We start from the raw sequence: 22,523 nt of genomic DNA on the forward strand, positions 1-22,523 counted from the left end.
TCTGTAGGACCAAACAGACACACACACACACACACACACACACACACACACACACACACACACACACACGCAGGCGCGCGCGCGCGCGCGCGCGCGCGCGCTATTGCCCCAAGAGGTTTGAGGAAGACAATAGGTGCTTTTGGAGCACCTGGATGGCTCGGTTGGTTGAGCGGTTGAGCATTTGACTGGCTCAGGTCATGATCTCATGGTTCACAAGTTTCAGCCCCATGCAGGGCTCTGTGTGGACAGCTTGGAGCCTGGAGCCTGCTTCAGATTCTGTGTCTCCCTCTCTCTCTGCCCCTCCCCTGCTTTCTCCCTCTCTCTCAAAAATAAATAAACATTTAAAAAAAGAGGTTTACAATGAGATACCACCTTACACCTGTCAGAATGGCTAACATGAACAACTCAGGCAACAACAGATGTTGGTGAGGATGCGGAGAAAGAGGATCTCTTTTGCATTGTTGGTGGCAATGCAAGCTGGTGCAGCCACTTTGGAAAACAGGATGGAGGTTCCTCAAAAAACTAAAAATAGAACTACCCTACGACCCAGCAATTGTACTCCTAGGCATTTAGCCATGGGATACAAGTGTGCTGTTTCGAAGGAACACATGCACCCCCATGTTTATAGCAGCATTATCAACAATAGCCAAAGTATGGAAAGAGCCCAAATGTCCATTGATGGATGAATGGGTAAAGAAAATGTGGTGTGTGTATGTATATATATATATATATATATATATACATACACACACAATGGAGTATTACTCAGCAATCAAAAAGAATGAAATCTTGCCATTTGCAACTACAAGGATGGAACTGGAGGGTATCATGCTAAGTGAAATTAGTCAGTCAGAGAAAGACAACAATCATATGACTTCACTCATATGAGGACTTTAAGAGACAATACAGATGAACATAAGGGAAGGGAAACAAAAATAATATAAAAACAGGGAGGGGCACAAAACAGATGAGACTCATAAATATGAAGAACAAACTGAGGGTTGCTGGAGGGGTTGTGGAAGGAGGGATGGGCTAAATGGGTAAGGGGCACTAAGGAATCTACCCCTGAAATCATTGTTTCACTATATGCTAACTAATTTGGATGTAAATTTTAAAAAATAAAATTTAAAAAGGAAAAAAAAGTTTGAGGAAGACAAGAACTTTACACAAAGCATATTACTAGCAGTGGAAGAAGTTTGGAAAGTTACCAAAATGAGTGATGCCTTTGAGTGTGGCCATGTAGAAAAGAGAGCAGTGTACACTGGGAGAATCTCTTTGTGGATTTCTGATTAAAGGAAAGATAGAACTTGGTCAGGCAGATATAAGGTAGGAGGATATTGTAGACAGGGGCCCACCAGGAAGAAAGTCTTGGTGGTAGGAATGGGAAGGTCTTGCTAGAGAAACAGTGAAGGCAATGTGTAGACCAAGAATCAAGGAGACTATAAAGATGCTAGGTTAGAAAAGTGGATTAGAGGCATAAGGCTCATCCTTTGGATATGTTAAAGTGGATATATTTCATATTTTGGGTAGCACAGAAGATTAGGGACTATGCAATAAAGAAGAATAATGACCCAGGAAGGGTAGTGTTTAGCAACAATAATTTTAGCAATGAGTGTGATATGTATTGGAGAAGGAAGTTGAGGATACAAGGAATAGCTGTTGTTTTTGTTGCTAGAGGTTTAAATATCAAATCATGAAAATTAAAAAAGAATTTTTTTTCATTTTATTTATTTTAGATAGAGACAGTGAGGGACAGGGGCAGAGAGAGAGACAGAGAGAAAGAATCTTAAGCAGGCTCCACACTCAGCATGGAGCCTGACACAGGACTCAATCCCATGACCCCGGGATCATGACCTGAGCTGAAATCAAGAGTCACATGCTCAACCCACTGAGCCACCCATACACCCCCAAAATTTTTATTAATATTATGGTACCAGAAAAATAAAAGGAAGCATGGATCTATAGGAGCTGTGACTCATAAGTTATAGGAAATTAAGGCAGGAAAATAAAATATGTTGAAACTTAGAGACTTAGAGTGCATGAAAAGGGGAGAGGTTAATTTGGGTTGCATATAAGAAAAAAAATAGTGGTTTATAACACTGAAAGAAAGAAGGAATCAGGAGTAACAGGTTTAGGGTATAGGGTTTCGTTTTGGGGTGATAAAATGTTCTGAAATTGTTCATGGTGATGATTGCACAAGTCTACTAAAAGCCACTGAATTATACACTTACATGGGTGAATTGTAAGGTATGTGAATTATATCACAATGAAGCCATTATAAAATAAAAGGAAAATGAAGAAACAAAATCTGTTTGGGGAGAATAGAGGAATGAAGACAAACGACCTTTAACTGGTTAACTGCCAGGGATGAACAATGGGAAATGATGGTCATAAGAGCAGTAGAAGAAGCCGAGTGGTTTTGAGGAGAGAGAAAAGCAGAGACTGAACCCAATAATCCTCAGTTCAAGGATGATGGTAGGAAGAGGAATGGTTAGAGGGGTAGTGTTTCTTTCAGGGTTGCATTAGTTTCACCTCATCATCTTAATCAGGAAAACAAACTCAATAGAACTTAGAGATGTGGTTTACACATTGGATGTGCCACTACAGTTGCCAATGGTGGTTGACTTTTCAATGCACTGTGACTCTATTTCGAATTAAAGAAAAGAGAGCTTATGGTGTTCTTGTAGTCAAAGACATAAACAAAACACAGGATGCCGGCTCTGCCTTCTTTCTGCCTTCGCCTTGTGGGCCAGAGTAATCAAATGGGCTCCTGAGGGTGAGTTGAGTGCATCTCAGAGGTCAAACTGCAATCATGGGAAAAACATTTTGAATTTCGTTGACTGGTTGGTTTTTATTCCTCTGGATTGCCAAGTGGAGGGACTCTCACATAGGATATCTCTTTGCCATTTTGAATGTGAAATAAAACTTTTATGCAGTTGAAATTATGTCATGAACATCTAAAATGTTGAGATTCTTGCCACCAGAGGAAAACATAAAATTCCAGAGAAACATTCTTTTCCTGTGTTCCCATCCCAGATATGCAACCCAGCTGGAATAGAAGTTTTGGTGATAAAAGCTGTGTGTCAGATATGTTGGCATGAATGTCATATTTGCATTGGGGAATGCTTATGCTTTTATAATTCTCCTTTTTGTTATTGCAGGGAAGGAGATTACGGCAGAAACTTTTATGGAAAAATTGGATAATGGTGCCTTGCTCTGTCAACTTGCAGAAACCATGCAGGAGAAATTCAAAGAGGGCATGGATGCTAACAAGCCTACAAAGGTAGGAGATCCCCAGGCAAAATCATTCAGGAGGCAGATTACATTTGTAGTTGCTTATGAACAGAGGTTAATTTTAGTATTTTGTTGTCAATGGTGCATTAATATGTCTATTAACAAAACACAGAGGATGCATTTTAATCAGGCAACATGTAATTTGCACTGTACATAAATTACATAATCCTTTCAGTAAGTCTAATTAACTAGAAGGTTATGAAAATTGATGGTATTAATACAAAACAAGTACTGTGTATAAGCTGGTTGAATCTGATGTATTGATTACACATTTAGCACAGAAATAATTTATGTAATCAGGTGATGAACACAATCTGGTCAAGAAAGATTTACTGAATAGGTCTTTGTTTCCACATAGATTATTATAATAGATCATTGGAATAAAGTATCTGGAGTGTGTAATTTTTTTGTAAGTAGTAGCATTGAACTAAGTAACTTTAGACAAATTACTTTTTTTTGACTGCTCAGATTTCCTTTGTGCACATATTCTTTTAAGATTATTATGAGTTCATAATGAGAGTATGATGCTTGTTATCTTTTTAAAAATTTTTACATTGTTTTATTTATTTATGTTTGAGAGAGCGAGGGAAAAAGAATGAGCAGGGGAGAGGCAGAGAGAGAAGGAGATCCAGAATCTGAAGCAGGCTCCAGGCTCTGAGCTGTCAGCACAGAGCCCCACGCAGGGCTCAAACCCACAAACTGTGAGAGAATGACCTGAGCAGAGGTTGGACACCCAACCGACTGAGACACCCATGTGCCCCTGATGCTTGATATTTTTTGGAAGAAACAAGATAGATGACACTTTTTAATTTTTAAAAGAGAAAGAAAAAGCATAAGAAAAAATAAGGTTAAAATAATGTTGAAAATAGCTTAACATAAAAACTTAAAAATTGTTAAATTTTCTCCAACTGTGGCAAAAAAAAAAAAAAGTAAATCTGATTACTCATGTATAGTTTCTTTATGATTACTGAACTAAAATTCAAACAAAACTCAAGCTCCCTAAAATAATGCATTTTTTTTTTACAGCTCTGTACTTACTTTGGAGATAATATTTTACATCACTCTGTGAAGTACTGTATGCTATATACAAAGCCCCTCCATTATATTTTCCATCTTAAAAGCAGCTCTTTGAAAGTGTTAGTTAACGCAGTGGTTCCCAAACCTTGCTGCACGTTGGAATCACCTGAGTGTCTTTAAAAATGATTCAGGGGCGCCTGGGTGGCTCAGTCGGTTAAGCGCCCGACTTCAGCTCAGGTCAAGATCTCGCGGTCCGTGAGTTCGAGCCCCGCGTCGGGCTCTGGGCTGATGGCCCAGAGCCTGGAGCCTGCTTCCGGTTCTGTGTCTCCCTCTCTCTCTGCCCCTCCCCCGTTCATGCTCTGTCTCTCTGTGTCTCAAAAATAAATAAACGTTAAAAAAAAAAAAAAATTAAAAAAAAAAAAAGATTCAGATTGGGCTCCTGTGCCTGAACATCCTGATTTAATTTCTGTGGGGTGCAACCTGGGGATTGGGATGTCTCAAAAGTTCTGCAGGTGATTCTCATGGGCAGCAAAATTTGGGAACCACTGTGTTCATCTTTTTTTTTTCTCTATTGGATAGATGCTAAGTGACCTGTGGAAGATCACCAGGCTAGTAAGTGACAGAGCAAGAATTTGCTGTGGACCTTCTTTTTCTAAGCCTCTCATTTTAGCGCACTGTGTATAGTATAGACAGGAAGAGATAGATCATTTATGAACATACTTATGTCACACTTAGTGTGAGGACGTTAGGAAACCAATAATTCTTTTGCCGTGCTTTCCATTGTAATGAGACTCTACTTCAGCTGACCGAGCAGAAAACATAATGCCTAATAGGAGGACAATTTGTATAGAAGGTTCACTGTGAAATAATTAACAAAGAGGAAAAAACTGCTGGGTGCAAGATTGTTTTGAGATCATTATGTTAATATTGCATTGGTCCTGAAACTTCTATTTATATTGCTTGTTGTTGAGAAGAGAGACCATTACTTCAATGCTAAGGTCTTGAGCCCTTCATAGTAACAAAGAATAAACAACTCTACAAAGACTGGTGTGAGGTTTTCTTGTTTTGTTTTGTAAGCTTATGTTTTATAAAACAGAAGCTGAGATCTCCAAATAGAATTGTATGGCCATCAGCTGTAAGAGAACCCCCAAAGCATAAACCTATAATTTAAAGGCTTTGTTCTTGGGCACATTTTGCTTGGGTTTTAGTTTTGTTATTTATTAATTGGACATGTCTATCTTTGATTTCCTTACCTGTAAAGTAGGAGTAATAATTATGCATATATATGTTCCAGAAAGCATTGAACAAAAAAGACTTTAGATAAATATTATTTCCCTTCCCTATGTGAAAGAGTTAAGAGATCCTGATGAGAATTTTTGATTTGCTAGAAGAAACTAGAAGAAAAAGATGAGTACTTTGTAAATATAACTACTCATAGTTAACACCATATATACAAATAGGTATATCTTTTCTGTAAATCTCCATGAGAATATGTAATAGTGAGAATAGTTATGGATCAGGATTTTGATAGCTCTTTCTCCTTTGAAACATTCATTTCAAATTATATCATTTTTATAATACAACTATAAAACATAAAAAAGAAACAAATTAAGTTTTCCTTTCAAAGTGAGTAAAAATAAAGCAAGGTCCTATTAAACTTGAAATACTTCATTGACTCTAAGCAATTTGTTTAATTAAATATAAAGTTCAAATTTATTCTGATTATAATAAATATATTTTAGTATAAAAACTCAACTGGTAATTGAACAAGTGTAGATTTAAAAATACCCTTTATGATCTCACTTTCAGTGCTCAAAAAATCAAATTTAATTTGAGTTAGAACTCAACACAATTACTCTTGACTGAATTACCTTCTGTGTCCTTGGCAGAATTTATATATTTTACAACTTACTTCCAACAATATGCAGCTTAAATCAAAATAGCATATGTCTTACTATATGAAAAAAGTGCAAAGAAGGTTAGTTTTCCTTTTTTATATTTTATGAAATATTTTTCAAAAGATGAGAAACCACATGGCTAATACTTCATTGCTATTACTGTTCATAAATATAATTTTGTCAATCTATCCAAGTTTGATATGAGCACTTTCATAAATAAAATATAATTTTGTTTTCAATCCATCCTTTGTCTAAAACAGGAATAGATGTTATATGAAATTGTACAGTATTTTGCTGTTATTAAATCTAAATTTAAGCAAGAATAAATTCACTTAAGACCCAGGTAGTTAGGTTGACACTGAATATTTCCCATAGAAAAACAAGGAGGCTTTCAAATTGCATATAAATAACCTATGGGTTACAATATTACCTGATTGTATGTGTGTGTAATTATTTTCCACTTTGGCACTTTAGAATCTAGGAAAAACAATAGTGGTAAAGACTGATAAGTTGGTTAATACCTTTGCTGAATTAGTGAAACTGTTACATTTAGGGAGATATTAAAACATAATTACTTTTAAAAAAATCAACCACAAACTTGATCCCTTCTTAAGTCACAGGAAGTCCTTTGTAATTTTCTCCTAGCACTTAAATCTCACATGTTCGTTCTCATAGCAATATTTTTACTTTTCCTAACTGATATTTAATTTGGAGATTTTATAGCTATGTAAACACATTCAGATGAGTAAGTTATACTTGGTACATGTGAAGTATGTCTGTGTTGAGTGACTTAAACAATACTAATACTTGCAAGCCTATTTAATAAATATGTTAGACAGTTTACATCTTTAATATTTGAGTTATAAATCCATGAGTTATATCCTATTCTGGCTTGATAACATATCTCAATGAAAGTAAATGATATCCTATGATTCTTTCTTTCTAGGCATCAATAATAGATCAATAAAAGTAGCCTCTCTCTGTTTGTTAGCTATAAGTAGTAAATCCTAGCCTTTGCATTTTTTCACTTTGCATGGAAGCAATGCAGAAATTTCATAGAATTACGCAATAGGTAGGTAGAAGTATTTGAGACTCACGTGCATCAGTTTAATGTATAGTTTGGTTTTGATTAACTCATATATACCACAATATGATTAATTAAGTCTAACTATAAATGTTAATATTCCTGGAGCTGAGGACCCTAAAAGGCAAAAATCTAACCAAAACAAATCTTTCCAATATCATATCGGGGTAAGAAAACCAAAATAAGCGATAAGTCCAAGGTCATATTTTATGTATTTTGACCCTTAGTTACCTGACTCAAAGTTAGCGTCTCCAATCAGGACAGAATAATTGTTACCTTGATATACGAACTTTCACTTCCTGGTCCGGATAGTATTCAACTGTAGGAACCCCTTCTTATTGTGCAATTACTTTTCTTTTAACACCAGCCATCTTGTATACTTGCTGATTTGTATACAAGATTCTCAACGACTGGGGCATCAACATGGTGCAAGTCATTCAAAGGGTTCAACCTCTCTTTTTCTCCTAACATTCCTTTCCATTTGTCTCATTTATCTTGACAGTCTCTGCCCCAGGCATCAGAGTTTTCCTGGGTTAAGAGCTTTCTTTGACTTCAAAGAGCCCTGAATGGTTAGATCAGTTTTGAAGCACAAGAAGGGAAAAGAAAAGAAAAAAAAAAAAAAAAAAAAAAAGAAGTTCTGTTAGCTAGTAGAATGCTACATTATGCTCCAAGGAAGGAACTGAACATTCACCATCTAAATGTAGAATCCAGGCCTTGTTTGAGGGAAAGAACATCCTAGTCAGATAGAATGTCCATAGTACATTTGCCCATCAAGAATATCTAGTTCTCAGGGCGCCTGGGTGGCTCAGTTGGTTAAGCGTCTGACTTCAGCTCAGGTCATGATCTCACAGTTCGTGAGCCCGAGCCCCACGTCGGGCTCTGTACTGACAGCTCAGAGCCTGGAGCCTGCTTTGAGTTCTGTGTCTCTGACTCTCTCTGCCCCCTCCCCCGCTCGCACTCTGTCTCTGTCTCTCAAAAATGAATAAACATTAAAAAAAAAGAAGAATATCTAGTTCTCTGAGCTGTAAGATAACACTACCTTAGGATGTCTAACCATCAAGGAATTAGATAAAACATAAAACATAGAGATTTGAGTTTTTCCCCTCAAAATCGATAGCATGTTTTGTTTAGAGAACATCTTACTTACCAAGATTCATTTCAGAGAAATCCAGAAAAGTGTGTTTACTGCTGAAGCCTCTGACAGAACAAGGAAGTATGATAGAAATGATCAAAGGTTTTTCTTGAAAAGAAAATCTCAGCTGTGATTAATCTAGAGTCATCTATATCTGGCTGTACAACTAAAATAATTGTGTATTTCTTAAGAAATTCATGGTTTTTAAATACAAATGTAATGCTAGGACTAGGACTAAACCAACAGAGTGAGTCATGATAAATGGAGGGACTAAAGGTGTAATGATGTGGACATAAATGTTTTTTTTCTTTTGAGTTATTTTGCTGTCTGGGACTGAGAGGAAAAGGAAAAAAAAAGTCAGGGATAAAATCCAATTACTCAGGATTTAAAAAAAATACAAATATCTTCAAATTTTAAATATATAAAGGTGAATTATTTACCAATATAAAATTAATTCCTTGTCACCAATTTTCTAAGTCCTTGATCACCAGGAAAATCTTAATGAGAGGCCATGAAATATCTTGCCGAGTTTTGTTTTTTTTTTTCTCATTGGGAGTATTTCTGTTCTAGACCATCTTACAGGGTTATGTCTAAGTCAGGTTTCACTGCCATAGCAGTAAGTGTTGATGAATCATACAGAATGTTAGGAAAAGAAGCGCAACTTTTTTTTTCTACCCATAGTCAAATAGTCATAAGAAACTTGATACTCAACTTGATCTGGGTTGCTGTATGTATGGACTAAGGAGAACAAAAGCAGCAATATGAAAGAATGGGTATAATTGGGAGTGAATGATGTACTTATGGAATTTACCTGTATCTTAAGGCCTAATTGAACGAATGCCATATGTGAGAGAATATCTGTAAGTGATAGAATATTGGTGGGCACCACCGAAAATGTGGACAAGTTGATTATCTGGCACTAAGTTCATAGTAAACATTTCAAGTTCTATGGTCCCTGGTGTCCCAAGATGGAGATTCGACCTCCATAAGACAACAATAGCAAGTTAGGAACATGTGCATAATATCCTTTACATAGAAGGCAGTGTTCCGACATGGCCCCTACTGCTGGACCCAGAAACTTCATTTAGTTAACAAAACCCCATCCTGAATTGTCACGTAATTTATCCCCTAGAGCGCATGTATTTTATGAAGCCATCTAGTTTGCCTACTATTCCTGCTCTGTAACGTCAAGTCAGCCAAATACCGTGGACCTAGTAGAAGAATGTGTTGTGTGATGTTGAAATGTTCCTATAGTTTATGTTTCAGAGCCTGAGCCGATGTACAGGATAGTAAAACACTTCTGTTATTTTTGTCAAGTGTATGCAAACAGCTTCTGGAATTTTCTATGTTTCAGGATTAAGAAAATTGCATTTCCAGACCAAGAGATCCATGCTAAGTACTAGGATATTTTCTAATATGTATACTTCAATGGAAAGACCAAATCTGGAACAGCAACTCGATTGACACTATTGATTCATTATAATATCCCTGCTATTCCCCATGTCCCATCCATCTTTCATATTGGCTTGAATTGAATGGAGGTGTGATAGAAATCACTTTCCTGGCAATGTTCAGGTCACTGATAGTAGCATGAATCTCTGACTTTTTCTAAGTTGTGACATTTTATCCCATATGTTAGGGAACAAAAATTATGAAAGTTGCTGAGAATATCCTTGCCAATTATATATTCATGGAAAAATGTAAAATTGGCTTCTATATGTTCAAAGGCATAATAGTCATAGTGTAACTTAGGCTTAGGTCAAAATCCATCTGTCACTTGATCCCCATAAGGTATTTCCCTTTCCCTAATGCATAGCAAACTCTTCAGGTCCCTTTAAAGATTAGAAGGAAGCTTTATAGGAAAGACTTGAGATCATTACTCCTTTCATTCAATGGGCCCTGGGTCTATAAATTGGCTGTAGTCTAAGAACTAGGCCATCAGAAAGATTCTCTTATTGTGTTGCTGTTGCTGTTTCTGTTATACAAAGCAAGAACTTAGGAAGTTGCCTTTCAATTTTCAGCTGAAGGCCTCATGATTAATAAACCACATTCAGATCTCCTGTGGGGCAGGTTATTCTAAGAGATTTGATTGGCCTACTTTGTATGCTAGCAACCATATCCACCTTGCCTATGAAAGTGCTACCATGTATTTCTGCCACCCTGAGAATCCCCATTCACATTAATAAGAGAAAGCTCCTGTCACCAGCATCCTCTCTCTGAAGCGAAAAATCACATTAGGAAATTAGGGAACTCTCCTCACCAACCTGTTCTTCATATCTTAGCGAAAAATAGAGCATCTTTGGGCCCCACTGAGTGACACTGTAAAAAGTTTGCTTCGATGAGGTCCACATTACAAACTGCATGCTGCATTTCTTTTCCAAGGTTTGAATCCCTTCCCCTGTATTTTACTAAGTGATTTCTGGCCTTTTATTGTCATTTAGTGTGGGCTAGCATCACATCTACGTTTGTGTCAGTAAGTCTAGCAGACTATTAACAGGATCATCTGTGGCTGTCCACGTTAGCACACCGAATTCTATTTAGTGCAGTTAAAGTGCATTAATTCTGCCAAATCTCAATTTACATCCTGTTCTCCTCAGACTAACACTCCAAGTCTATTACATTAATAAAGAAAAACCCTGCCATAATACACTTAGTGGCACTCAAGATTTTAAATGTATGTTGAGATACACAACCGGTTGGCCAGGGATTCCTGTGTTGGCTAGGAGTTATGCTGTGAGAGGGATCTAACTCCATCCTGATCCAGACTGCAGTATTTTGATACCTGATAGAGATCATCAGCTCTGACTATGGCTAGCTGAGATTCGAAGAGCAGAGCAATGGTACCAGGAATGTCCAGGTTAATTCGTAGTCCTTTCTTAGCCTGGTCCGGGAGAATACCAGAGGTAGGGGGATCCACCATGTACCTTCCCCAGTTCCTGAGAAGGCGTGCTTGCTGTTTCACCCCAGCTTACCCCAACTCTTTGTGTCTCTGCCACTCTCCCAAGATAAGAATGTCTAGTTGTGTTCCATTTGGAAACAGAAAACTGGTCAGGGGACAGGAATTAAGCAAAGGACAAGAGCCAATACCAAATGCAAGTCATATCACTTGAATTATTTCTATCACAACTATCCTGTGGAAAATTATTCTGCATGCAAAAGCTCACATGTAAAAGAAACTTGATAAATTTCTCTAAGTGGCACAACAGAATTTTAGTAGATTTCAAAATTTATGGCATTTATTAGTAATGAGTTATGAGACTGAAAGATTATTCTAAACTGTTAAAAAAGATTTCGTTTTGCTTAATCATGCTAAAAGAAAGACCAGGTTATCTTTCTATTCTCTCTATGAAAAGATTTCCAAGTTACTGTTTGTGAAGGAGCAACCAGAAAGTATAAATAAAGCCAAAATCTATAAGGAAAAGTAAAATAGTGTTCTCTCAGGCAGTTAATTGATTAAGATACTATATTCTTTTTCTTTGATGGTTCCAGTGTTTATCCTCTTTAAAAGTTGTTTGTTTGTTGGGCCTTATTTTATTATCCTAAGTAAACATCTAATTCCCTAAGTTTTTGTTCATAACCCTGTATTCTTTTTCATTAAGAGGATGCCAAAATAGTGTAAGCTTAAAAGCCCACAAAAACAGTTTATTCTCCATAAAGAGAATGCTAGTTTTCCATTCCAGTATTAGCCTCAACACCAATTCCAAATATCCCATAGTTTTCTAATGCCAAATGCCTGAACTTTACTCTCTGAGACTAAAGAAATAAAAACCGATGGCTTTGGAGGACCTAGGATTTATACCAACTCTGAAGGTTATAAAGTGTGGATACATGGGCATTCACTTCAGAGTACCATTATTAGAATGAATCATTTTAAACACTTTCAGAGAGCTCAGCTAAATAGAGTGGTTAATTGTGTGGACTCAACAGGCACACTTTCTGGGTTTAAATCCTAACTCCACTGTTAATTAGCTTGGGAAAACTACTTAATTTCTCTGTGTCATAACATCCTCATTTGTAACCATGTAGCTAATAATAGTACCTAACGTATCAGTTGTTATGGAGGCTAAATTTAATATACATAAGCACTGAGTAATACCTAGTATACATGGGTGCTCAGTAACATTAAACTATTAAGTCCATTTATCATTTCTCTCAAGTTTCAAATGTTAGCAAGAGGGAGTTTGTTTAGTGTGATGAACAGTCAGCTGTCTGACCAGGTCATGGCTTCACCTTGATTGATGTGTTCTCAGACTAAATAAAATGAGATAGGGAATATTTCCTAAAGAAAATGTAGAGGGATTTTGGAAAAGTAGAGATGTTTTTAATATTTATGGTTTCCCCATCTGTCGGAGTATCTGTACTATATTGTTATACTTAGTTTTTTGCTTGCCTTTATCCTTTACTAGGGGTACTCAAGGGGTACCTGAAATAAGGTACTACTAGAGTAATTAAGGGTTGTGTCTTTCAATGACTGAGGAGCTGTAAAGATATAATCCCTGTGGAGGTGGGTTTTTTTTTTTTTTTTGCATCTTTTTCTCAATAACTGCCCCTTTTGTCCAATAAAATAGTTGGTGAGTGAAATGGGAATATAAGAACCATTGTTTCTTTTCAGAGCCCTAATTAGCCATCTACCAAAACACTCTTTAACAACCAAGGTAAAAATACAGTTTCAGTAAAACTGCAGGAGGGAGTCAGAGAATTCCAGTGCGTAAGAACAACGAGCAGTAAACGCTGCTGTCAGCTTTCCAAAAAAATGTGTTATTTTATTAACTAAGGGTTAACTCAAAAAGGAGATAAAAATGATCATGGAGCAGAGCAAGTTCATCATTTTAACAACCTTAAATAATAGAGAATAGTATGAACTACAAATATTTTACACTAACTGAGTCCTATTTCTTTTTTTCTTTTTCTTTTTTAATGTTTATTTATCTTTGAGACAGTGAGAGAGAGAGAGAGAGAGAGAGAGAGAGAGCAAGGGAGGGGCAGAGAGAGAGAGGGAGACACAGAATCCGAAGCAGCCTCCAGGCTCTGAGCTGTCAGCACAGAGCCCAACATGGGGCTCCAACTCACTGACCAGATCATGACCTGAGCCGAAGTTAGACCCCTAACTGACTGAGCCACCCGGGCGCCCTATTTATATATGTTATTTTAAAAGTTGATATATGATTGATGAGTATAAGAGCTCTTGTTAGAAACAAGAGATGACATTATTTACTGTGAATATTTCTGTGCGTATGTGTCATTGGTAATAATGGTTGTGATGTGAAGGTAGACAGTCTTCTCAAGGAATTTACTACCTATTAGGGAGAAATAAGATGCATGCAGTATTATATAGATTTTGAGATCAAGCTCACAAAATGATCTGAAAACAAATTAATTTTTTTTTTTTTAAATTTTTTTCAACGTTTTTTATTTATTTTTGGGACAGAGAGAGACAGAGAATGAACGGGGGAGGGTCAGAGAGAGAGGGAGACACAGAATCAGAAGCAGGCTCCAGGCTCTGAGCCATCAGCCCAGAGCCCGACGCGGGGCTCGAACTCACGGACCGCGAGATCGCGACCTGGCTGAAGTCGGACGCTTAACCGACTGCGCCACCCAGGCGCCCCTGAAAACAAATTAATTTTAAGCAGCCACAGTTTAAATAAAAGAAAGGCAATATTTATCATGTGACTGAATTTAGAATAGAACTTAAAGCATATAGTAGTATACATTGAAAAGTTTTCATGCACATAGTTGTTTAAAATTTTTATTTTGAGTGTGTCTCATCTGCTTTCTAAATCAAAAGGTATACCAATTAAAAACCATATCTGCTTTATAAAATAGAATGGCTGTTGTGCTTAAGCCTACTGCCATGATCTTAAGTGGATTTCAGTATATTAATTTGATTGTTCCTACTACCCATATATTATTATTACAGCTTTTTCCTCTTTTATTATCACAGAGTCAAAATTTAAACTATTCTCATTTGGTTGTCCTCAGTAAATCATAGAAGAAATTGCCACTTTCCCTTATATATATATAACTCCTTCGGTGGGTGGCAAAGACAGCCAATGTCTAAGCAGGTGGGCTGAAGTTTTTTGGGAATTACCTAAAACAGTATAAAGTTTGTTGAATTGTCTGTATGATGAAATTAGAAGTGGAATGATATTATGGGTTTACATACTTAAAATTATTTGGACAAGCATACAGGGCTCGCTAAATGGAATATAACCAGGTGCAAAGCATGGAATTAACCTTTGTGACAACACTCATGTTTGAGATGGTTTTCTTTTTATGTACAAAGAAGCAAATGAAAAGAATCAGAATTATTTTAGAATTTCCCTCAAATTACAAGAGAGTAAAATATACCCTACTATTATCATATTTGGCTCCCTACTTGTTTGTTCTAGACCAGTAGTTGCCAACCTCTTAATGAGCAAGAGTGAGTCATTTTCCCAAATCCTAAGCTTCTTTTCTTATTGGAGTTTGCTACTGATGAGCTAAGAGATGTGAAGGGGTATTTCTAGCCCTATTCAGTACCCTGCTAAGAATCTCCACATTCCAGAGTGAGGGAGAGAGGAGAAAGACAAGGTGGCAGCACTGAACTTAGAAATTTGCCAGGTTTCAGAAGCTGTATGTTTATGTGAATCTGCTGATAAATCGCCCTCCTTCAAAACTGCTCAGCGGTTCTTTCCTCTCAAAAGTTAAAACTGTAAGCTATTGTTTGGTAGTGTAAATAATGGTTGCATTAAAAGCATACGAAGCATAAGACTAAAAATAAAACATGTCGAATTGAAGTTCCAAAAGCATGAAAAAACAAAACAAAACAGATCTGGCTTAGAAGAAGGAGTACACACACACACACACACACACACACACACATTTTTCATCTACATAATTTCATAACATCAGCAGAACATTGCCCCCGAGCGTAAAAGTAAACCTGATCGAATTTTTCCACAGTGACATCATCTTTTCCACTTATAGGCTCACATCCTGCATTTAACCGCATGCAGGCACATGGGCAAGGCGTGTAACTGGGGAACTGTTTTTCTGATATTTGATAGCACTGACTGTGGCCACTGCTGTTTCAAAGCACTGTGGATATAGAATACTATGTCAGGAAAAGTCACTCTCACCATATGGAAAATAGAAAATTAATTACTTTAAAATGAGCTGTTACTAAATGCTTTGGAGAAATTCTGGTCATTTAAACAAATCAATAATGAATATGCATGCCATTTCTTAAAGCAGACCATTTACAGGTTTTATAACAAGAACATTTTTAAGGGGCTGTAAATTCGAGGAAAAATGTTCCTTTTTAATTTGAAAATGTCTGAGGATTGCTAGATGATTTAAAATGTAAGTACTCACCATATGTGTGTGTGTGGTCCAAGGTATGTGGTACTGGTGCATTGCAGAGTAATGGCATAATGTTTTCTAGATGAGGTAATTGAGTTTATAGTATGTAGAGCTCTCCAACTGTATAAGCTTTTAGGAGCTGCCTACATGAATACCTGCTATTGTTTTGCTTAGCAGTTTGAAAATGCATTACATATCATGCATGGAGCTGTCTTGTATGTGTTTTGTGTTTATATCTCTTTGCTGGTCATGTCTGATTTCCCACAGGCTGTTTGTCTAATGGATGCTCCCTGTAAGAAGTAATAATGCAGCAATTCCTGTATCTTGAAGCCAAAACTAAAATAGAAACAAAACAAAGAACTTAGCTCTATCTACAGTTGTTAAAAAGAATGAAACCTCTGAAGTAAAAAGGAAGAAATGAATCTTTTTTTCTTTTTACATTTATTTATTTTTGATAGAGAGATACAGAGCACAAGTGGGGGAGGGGCAGAGAGAGGAGATACAGAATCCAAAGCAGGCTCCAGGCTCCCAGCTGTCAGCACAGAGCCCAGCGCGGGGCTCGAACTCACAAACTTTGAGATCACGACCTGAGCAGAAGTTGGACACTTAACTGACTGAGCCACGCAGGCGCCCCAGGAATCTTTTTTTTTTTTAAAGGTTTATTTAATTTTGAAAGAGAGAGGAAGATTGAGAGACAGAGTGTGAGTAGGGGAGGGGAGAGAGAGAGGGAGACACAGAACCAAAGCAGGCTCCAGGCTCTGAGCTGTCATCACAACCTGACACAGGGCTTGAACTCAACAAACCACAAGATCATGACCTGAGCTGAAGCTGGACGCTTAACTGACTGAGCCCCCCAGGTGGCCCAAGAAGGGAATCTTAAAATGGGAGTGAACTGACTAAATTCTGAATAAGACTAGGGAATTTCTTGAGAGGCAGTTTTGTACTAGGTGTTATAAAGGCCAATAAGTCACCGACTCTGCCTTCTAGATCAGAGACAATTATTTTTGTATCCTGCCTTCTTTAACCATTGGGTGAGGCCTGCCGATCCTTTTTCGTGATGATGTTTTTAAATGCATGACATTAAGGATTATAAAACACAAAATAGAGGGTATCAACATTTTTTGAAATATGGTTACTACATTATTAAAAATAAATATTAAAGCACAAGTTAAAAAAATAAGCAATGTGTTTGCTTATTTTTATTAATCTGGCATTGGTTTTGAAGATACTGTAATTTTTTAAAAAAATGTATTTCAGTTCTATTGTAGTTAACATACACTGTTATATTTGTTTCAGGTGTACCATGTAGTGGTTCAACAGTTCCATCCATTACTCAGTTCTCATATCATGACAAGTGTACTATTTAATCCCTTTCACTATTTCACCCATCCCCCACCCCCCACTTCCCCTCTGTTAACCATCAGTTGGTTCACTCTAGTTAAGAGTCTTGTTTTTGGGTTGCCTCTTTTTTCCCCCCTTTGTTCATTTATTTTGTTTCTTAAATTTCACATATGAGTGAAATTATATGGTATCTATCTTTCTCTGACTAGCGTATTTCACTTACCATTATATCTTCTAGATCCATCCGTGTTGTTGCAAATGACAAGATTTCATTCCTTTTATGGCTGAGTAATAAGATTCCATTGTGTATATATATACATATACATATATATATATATGTATATACATATACATACAGTGTATATGTATATACATATACATATATATATATATATGTATATATATATATATACTACATTGTTTCATCTATTTATCTATCAGTGGACACTGAGGCTGCCTCCATAATTTGGGTATTGTAAATAATGCTGCAATAAACACGGGAGTTCATATATCTTTTCAAATTACTGTTTTTGTATTCTTTGGGTAAATACCTAGTAGTGCAATTACTGGATCTTAGGGGACTTCTATTTTTAACTTTTTGAGGAAACTCCATACTGGTCCTCAGTGGCTGCACCAGTTTGCATTCCCAAACAGTGCATAAGGGTTCCTTTTTCTCCACATCCTTAACAACATTTATTGTTTCTTGTGTTTTTGAATTGACATTGGAAATCATTAGATCAGAGGGGTACTTATATTTTTAATTTTTTGAGGAACTTCCATTCTGTGTTCCACAGTGGTTACACCAGTTTGCATTCCCACCAACAGTGAACAAGGGTTCTGAAAAATACTGTAGTTTTAAAGTAAAAGAGAAAGTAAACTTACTATTTCATGTATACATTCTAGACATTACATTCATAATAAAAGTATATTGAAAATCAGAGGAGAGGGCAGCCTGGGTGGCTCAGTCAGTTGAGCGTCTGACTCTGAATTTTGGCTTAAGTCATGATCTCATGGTCATGGGATCAAGCCTCCCATTGGGCTCTGCACTGAGTGTGGAGCCTGCTTAAGATTCTCTCTCACTCTGCCCCTCTCCCCCACTCTCACACTCTCTCTCTTTCTCAAAAAAAAAAAAAAAAAAAAATTAGAGGAGAGTAAAAATAAACATAATATTTTGCTCATCTCAAGTTCATGGTCTTCCCAGACCAAGAACTTATTCTGGATGATCACAATCTAGTGAAGAATAGTGTTATAGACATACAAAACTCAGAATAAACATATTTTACACAGGTACAGTGGGAACATTAAGACAGGAAAGATTAATCTCTATATTTGTATGTATATGATAAATGCATGTACAAATGTATAAAAAACATGTGTATGTATTGAAAATCATAAATGAGGAACCACCCCACATTTTGTTCTATGTTATCATATTTGCTATGTTTAAATATTTTTTAAAGTTTGAGAAGTAGCTATCTGATCTTTTTTTCAGACTTACTGAATACCATGAGATATGATAATAAAGTAAGCTTTTACTAAGTACTTATTCTCTGTCAGAGTAAACTTTTAACATAGATTAAATCATCAAATAATTTAAAACTTATATCATATCATGCTATTTCTTAGCTGAAAATTCTCTAATGGCATCATGACTCACTTCAATTAAAAGCCTAAATCTTTATGATTACATACAAGGCCCTACATACTCAATTTCCTAGCTAACTATCTGATCTCGTTTCATGTGACTTTCCCCAGACTCTGCTTTGCTGCAGTCATAATGACCTCCTTGGTCTTTGAACCCAATAAACAGGTCCCAACTACCACAGGGCCTTTGCAATTGCTCTTCTATCTTCTCAGAATATTTTTTCTTCAGAAATATATATGACTTGCTCCTCACTCCCTTTAGGTCTGTGTTCAAATGTTGTCTTTTGGCTGATGCCTTCTCTGACTTCCCTATATAAAGTCTTTCACAGATGATCTAGAATTTTCAATTGATAGATATGTTTTGAGTGCTGTATTCAAGATACTGATAAATAAAAGAAAGTGTAAAACATTCCTGTCCCCTCTCAAAGGGCTTAGATTCTAGTTAAGTTAATAAAATATGAACATGTAAGAATACAAATATAAATAAATGTTCAATAAATGACATATATCAGCAGTTTGTATCACCATGCCATCCATTATATTGATGCCATTCAATCAATTATTCAAAAAACATTTATTGAACACCTAAAATATGCTACCTTGTAGAGTAGCAGGTTGTTAGGAAGAATAACATTAACCAAATAGTTAAGCTAACAGTGCATTACAACTGTGTGATGTGTAAGTATGGGAAAATCCAAGTATATGGTAACTTTAAAAGGGCAATGTTGTAGAAAGGCCAGTCTTGTCGAAAGGACTTTTATATTATTTTGAAGCAGGGATGGGAATTAGCCAGACAGAAAGGGGATCTGGAATGTTCCAAATATGGAAAATAGCACATGGGAAAAGCCCTCAGTTGTGGAGGTGCATATGATGACTTTAAGAAACTAAAAGTCAAGCAAGTGTTTGGATACTAGCATGTAATATTAGTGTCCAGAATGAGACCAGAGCCAAATCTGTTGAATGTTGGCCTGTATATTAAGAACAACAAATAAGCTTCCCACTTTGGCTCAGGTAGTGATCTCACTGTTCATGGGTTCGAGCCCCATGTCAGGCTCTGTGCTGACAGCTCAGAGCCTGGAGCCTGCTTCGGATTCTGTGTCTCCTTCTCTCTCTTTCCCTACCTCACTCACTTTAACTCTCTCTCTCTTTCTCTCTCTCTCTCTCTCTCTCTCTCTCTCAAAAATAAATAAATGTTAAAAAAAAATTTTAAAAAAGAACATTATGCCATTGAAGTATTTTAAACAGGGGCTTGATAAAATCTTTTAAAAAGATGACATTTGCAGTGTGGTGAATGGGTTGGAAGGGAGAGGTGAATATGGAAGTAAGGACCTCTGGTAGGAAGCTATTGCCCTGCTTAGGAGAGAGATAATGACCATCAACCTGAGGTGCTAGCAGTGGTACTGGAAAGAAGCACGTGGTTTTGAGATCTATTGAAACTTGGTGGGACAGGGATGGAAAATGTTTCCCTTCTTCCTTTCTAGGGTCTTTGGCTAGTCTAATAATTAAACTGACCCAAGACAGATTAACAGACAGAAAACAAATTTAATTTCATATGTTTGCGAGTCCCATAAAAATATATGACCCAAAGAAGTGACCAAAGCAGGAAGCTCTTATAGCTTGTAGACAAAGAAACAATACATTTGTGAAGAATTGACAAGACAAAGGGGTTTGGACTTGGGAGTAGTAAATTAGTGAAGAAGAAGCATAGAGCTTGTTTACATAGACTTCTTGGCCCTAAATTCCCATTCTCTGGTGATAAGGATGCTGTCTTCCCTCCTGGTACCTTTCACATGGGAGATTTATCCCCTGCTTGTTGAGAGACCAAGTAAGGTCAGAGCGCCTTTCTTGCTCTGGCTGTTTCTCAAGTATCTCTAATTCAAAATAATATGCCAAAAGGTGAGGGAGATTGGGTTTCATATGTGAAGAAATGGATGGCGGTACTTTATTTTACAATTGGAAAAGCAGGGGAAGAAAAGTTTGGGGAAAAATCATGGGTGTCTGTGCCATATACCCTCATGGGTATCCAAGAGTTATGAGCCCTGTGGGCTCATCTCACACCACTCTTTACATTTCTGCTCAAGAAAAGATATAAGCAAATGAGTTGGCAAACTTACATGGGCAAAGAGGTAAGGGAAGGACAGAGAGAACCCTTGTGTCAGGGCTGTGTGGTGGGAGGGAGCATGAGGAGCATCAAAAGTGGGAGTAGAGGCTGGTGAGCCTGTAGGGAGCATTGAGGTCCTCCGCTAGGTCTGCAGGTAGGCGTGGGGCTAATACAAATCGTGGAAGCTGTACTAGGAGCTTTGCTTTATCCTAAAAGCACTGGGACGCTAAATTTGCCTTTTTAAAAGTCTACTCTAATTGGAATGTGGAGAACAGATATGAAGGCACAACATAATAATGAAAGAAATTAGAAGATGGATAAAAACAAATTGTGATTAAATCACCATACTAATGTAGAGCGTCTGCTTTAAATTTTTTCCCCTAATTACAGATGTGACGATGTAACTATTTTTCTCTTCTCCTCAGGGCATTCTTTGTAAAAAGAACTGAAAGTAGACACACATTTGAAAAAAAATAACATTAATCGAAGATAAGCTGTGGTCTAGGATAGACACTTTCCAAAACATCTTATTTAATTCTCAAAACATGTTACAAATGATAGATCTGAAGTTCCAAAAGGTTAAATAGATTAACTAACTTCTTGATGACTCAGTCTAATTGCTGATGAGTTGTAGTTTCAAGGCTTAAGCCTTTTCTCTTTGATTTACTGAAAGTTTAACATTTCCATCATTCAAATTTACTGAAAGTCTAGGGAGCTATCCCTATTGGTGAACACTTGTAGTGTGCCTAAAATCTGTAGTGCAGTGAAGTTACCAAAACAAAGTGAGAGAGAGAGAGAGAGAGAGAGAGAGAGAGAGAGAGAGAGAGAGAGAGAGTCTTTGCTCAAAAAGTGTTTGGAAGTATGCTAGCCACTAAAATAAATTGGGTTTTCTGGAATCCATTCAGGAAACAATCCTTGGACTTCTGACAATGCTTTTCTTTGTTGGATATTTTAGAGATGCCTACCAAAAAGTAGTTTTAGCTAAAATATTAGCATCAGTGACTCTGTGAACTCGAAATTTGCTGCCAATCATTTTAAATTATTATGTCTTAAAATGTACAAAACGTTAGTGGGAAATGAAAAATTCAAGATGATGAGGGTAGGGGGTAAGCTGAGGGCAAAGTGCAGGCTAACAGCACCCACCCACCCCCCATGGGACGCGTATGATACTCCTTGAATACTCCAGGCTATCCAAAAACAGGAAAGGACAAAAACAAAAACAAAACAAAACAAAACAAAATACAACTGGTTAAACAGATAAGAGTCTCCACCAGTTTACCAGAAAAAGGCAATCCCATCATAGCATAAAGTCCAGGAACTTCCTACTGTCTTAATGTTAATGCTTTGCTAGAGGGAAAAACAACCTCAGTTTGACAATAGCTAGGCCTCCAGTAAGTCTTTAGCATATGAAAGTTTTTTTGGAAACCCTTTCTCCCTGACTCCATTAAATGGTCACCCCTCCCACAGCCCCAGTGCACCTCTTCCTGCCCATGGGTCCTGTCTCTGTGCTTTATTAACATCACCTTTTTGCACCAAAGACATCTTCAAGAATTCTTTTTTGTCCGTCAGCTCCAAACCCCATGAACCCCAAATCATCCCAAAACTTCGTCACAAGATACATCTGATAAGACTTTTCTTGCTTGTTTCCTTAATATAATTCCTTAATTTTAG

At 36.9% G+C, this 22,523-nt stretch overlaps 1 protein-coding gene across 1 annotated transcript in view; it reads left to right on the forward strand.

The window, feature by feature from the left end:
* GAS2 (growth arrest specific 2) overlaps positions 1–22,523 on the forward strand; it is a 130,666-nt gene that overhangs the window by 17,642 nt on the left and 90,501 nt on the right. The window contains exon 3 of the mRNA XM_042959368.1: positions 3,162–3,283. Coding sequence (XP_042815302.1) covers positions 3,162–3,283 — 122 coding nt within the window. The remainder of the gene's footprint in view (positions 1–3,161; positions 3,284–22,523) is intronic.

Source organism: Panthera tigris, chromosome D1, assembly GCF_018350195.1.
Source record: "Panthera tigris isolate Pti1 chromosome D1, P.tigris_Pti1_mat1.1, whole genome shotgun sequence".
Lineage (NCBI taxonomy): Eukaryota > Metazoa > Chordata > Mammalia > Carnivora > Felidae > Panthera > Panthera tigris.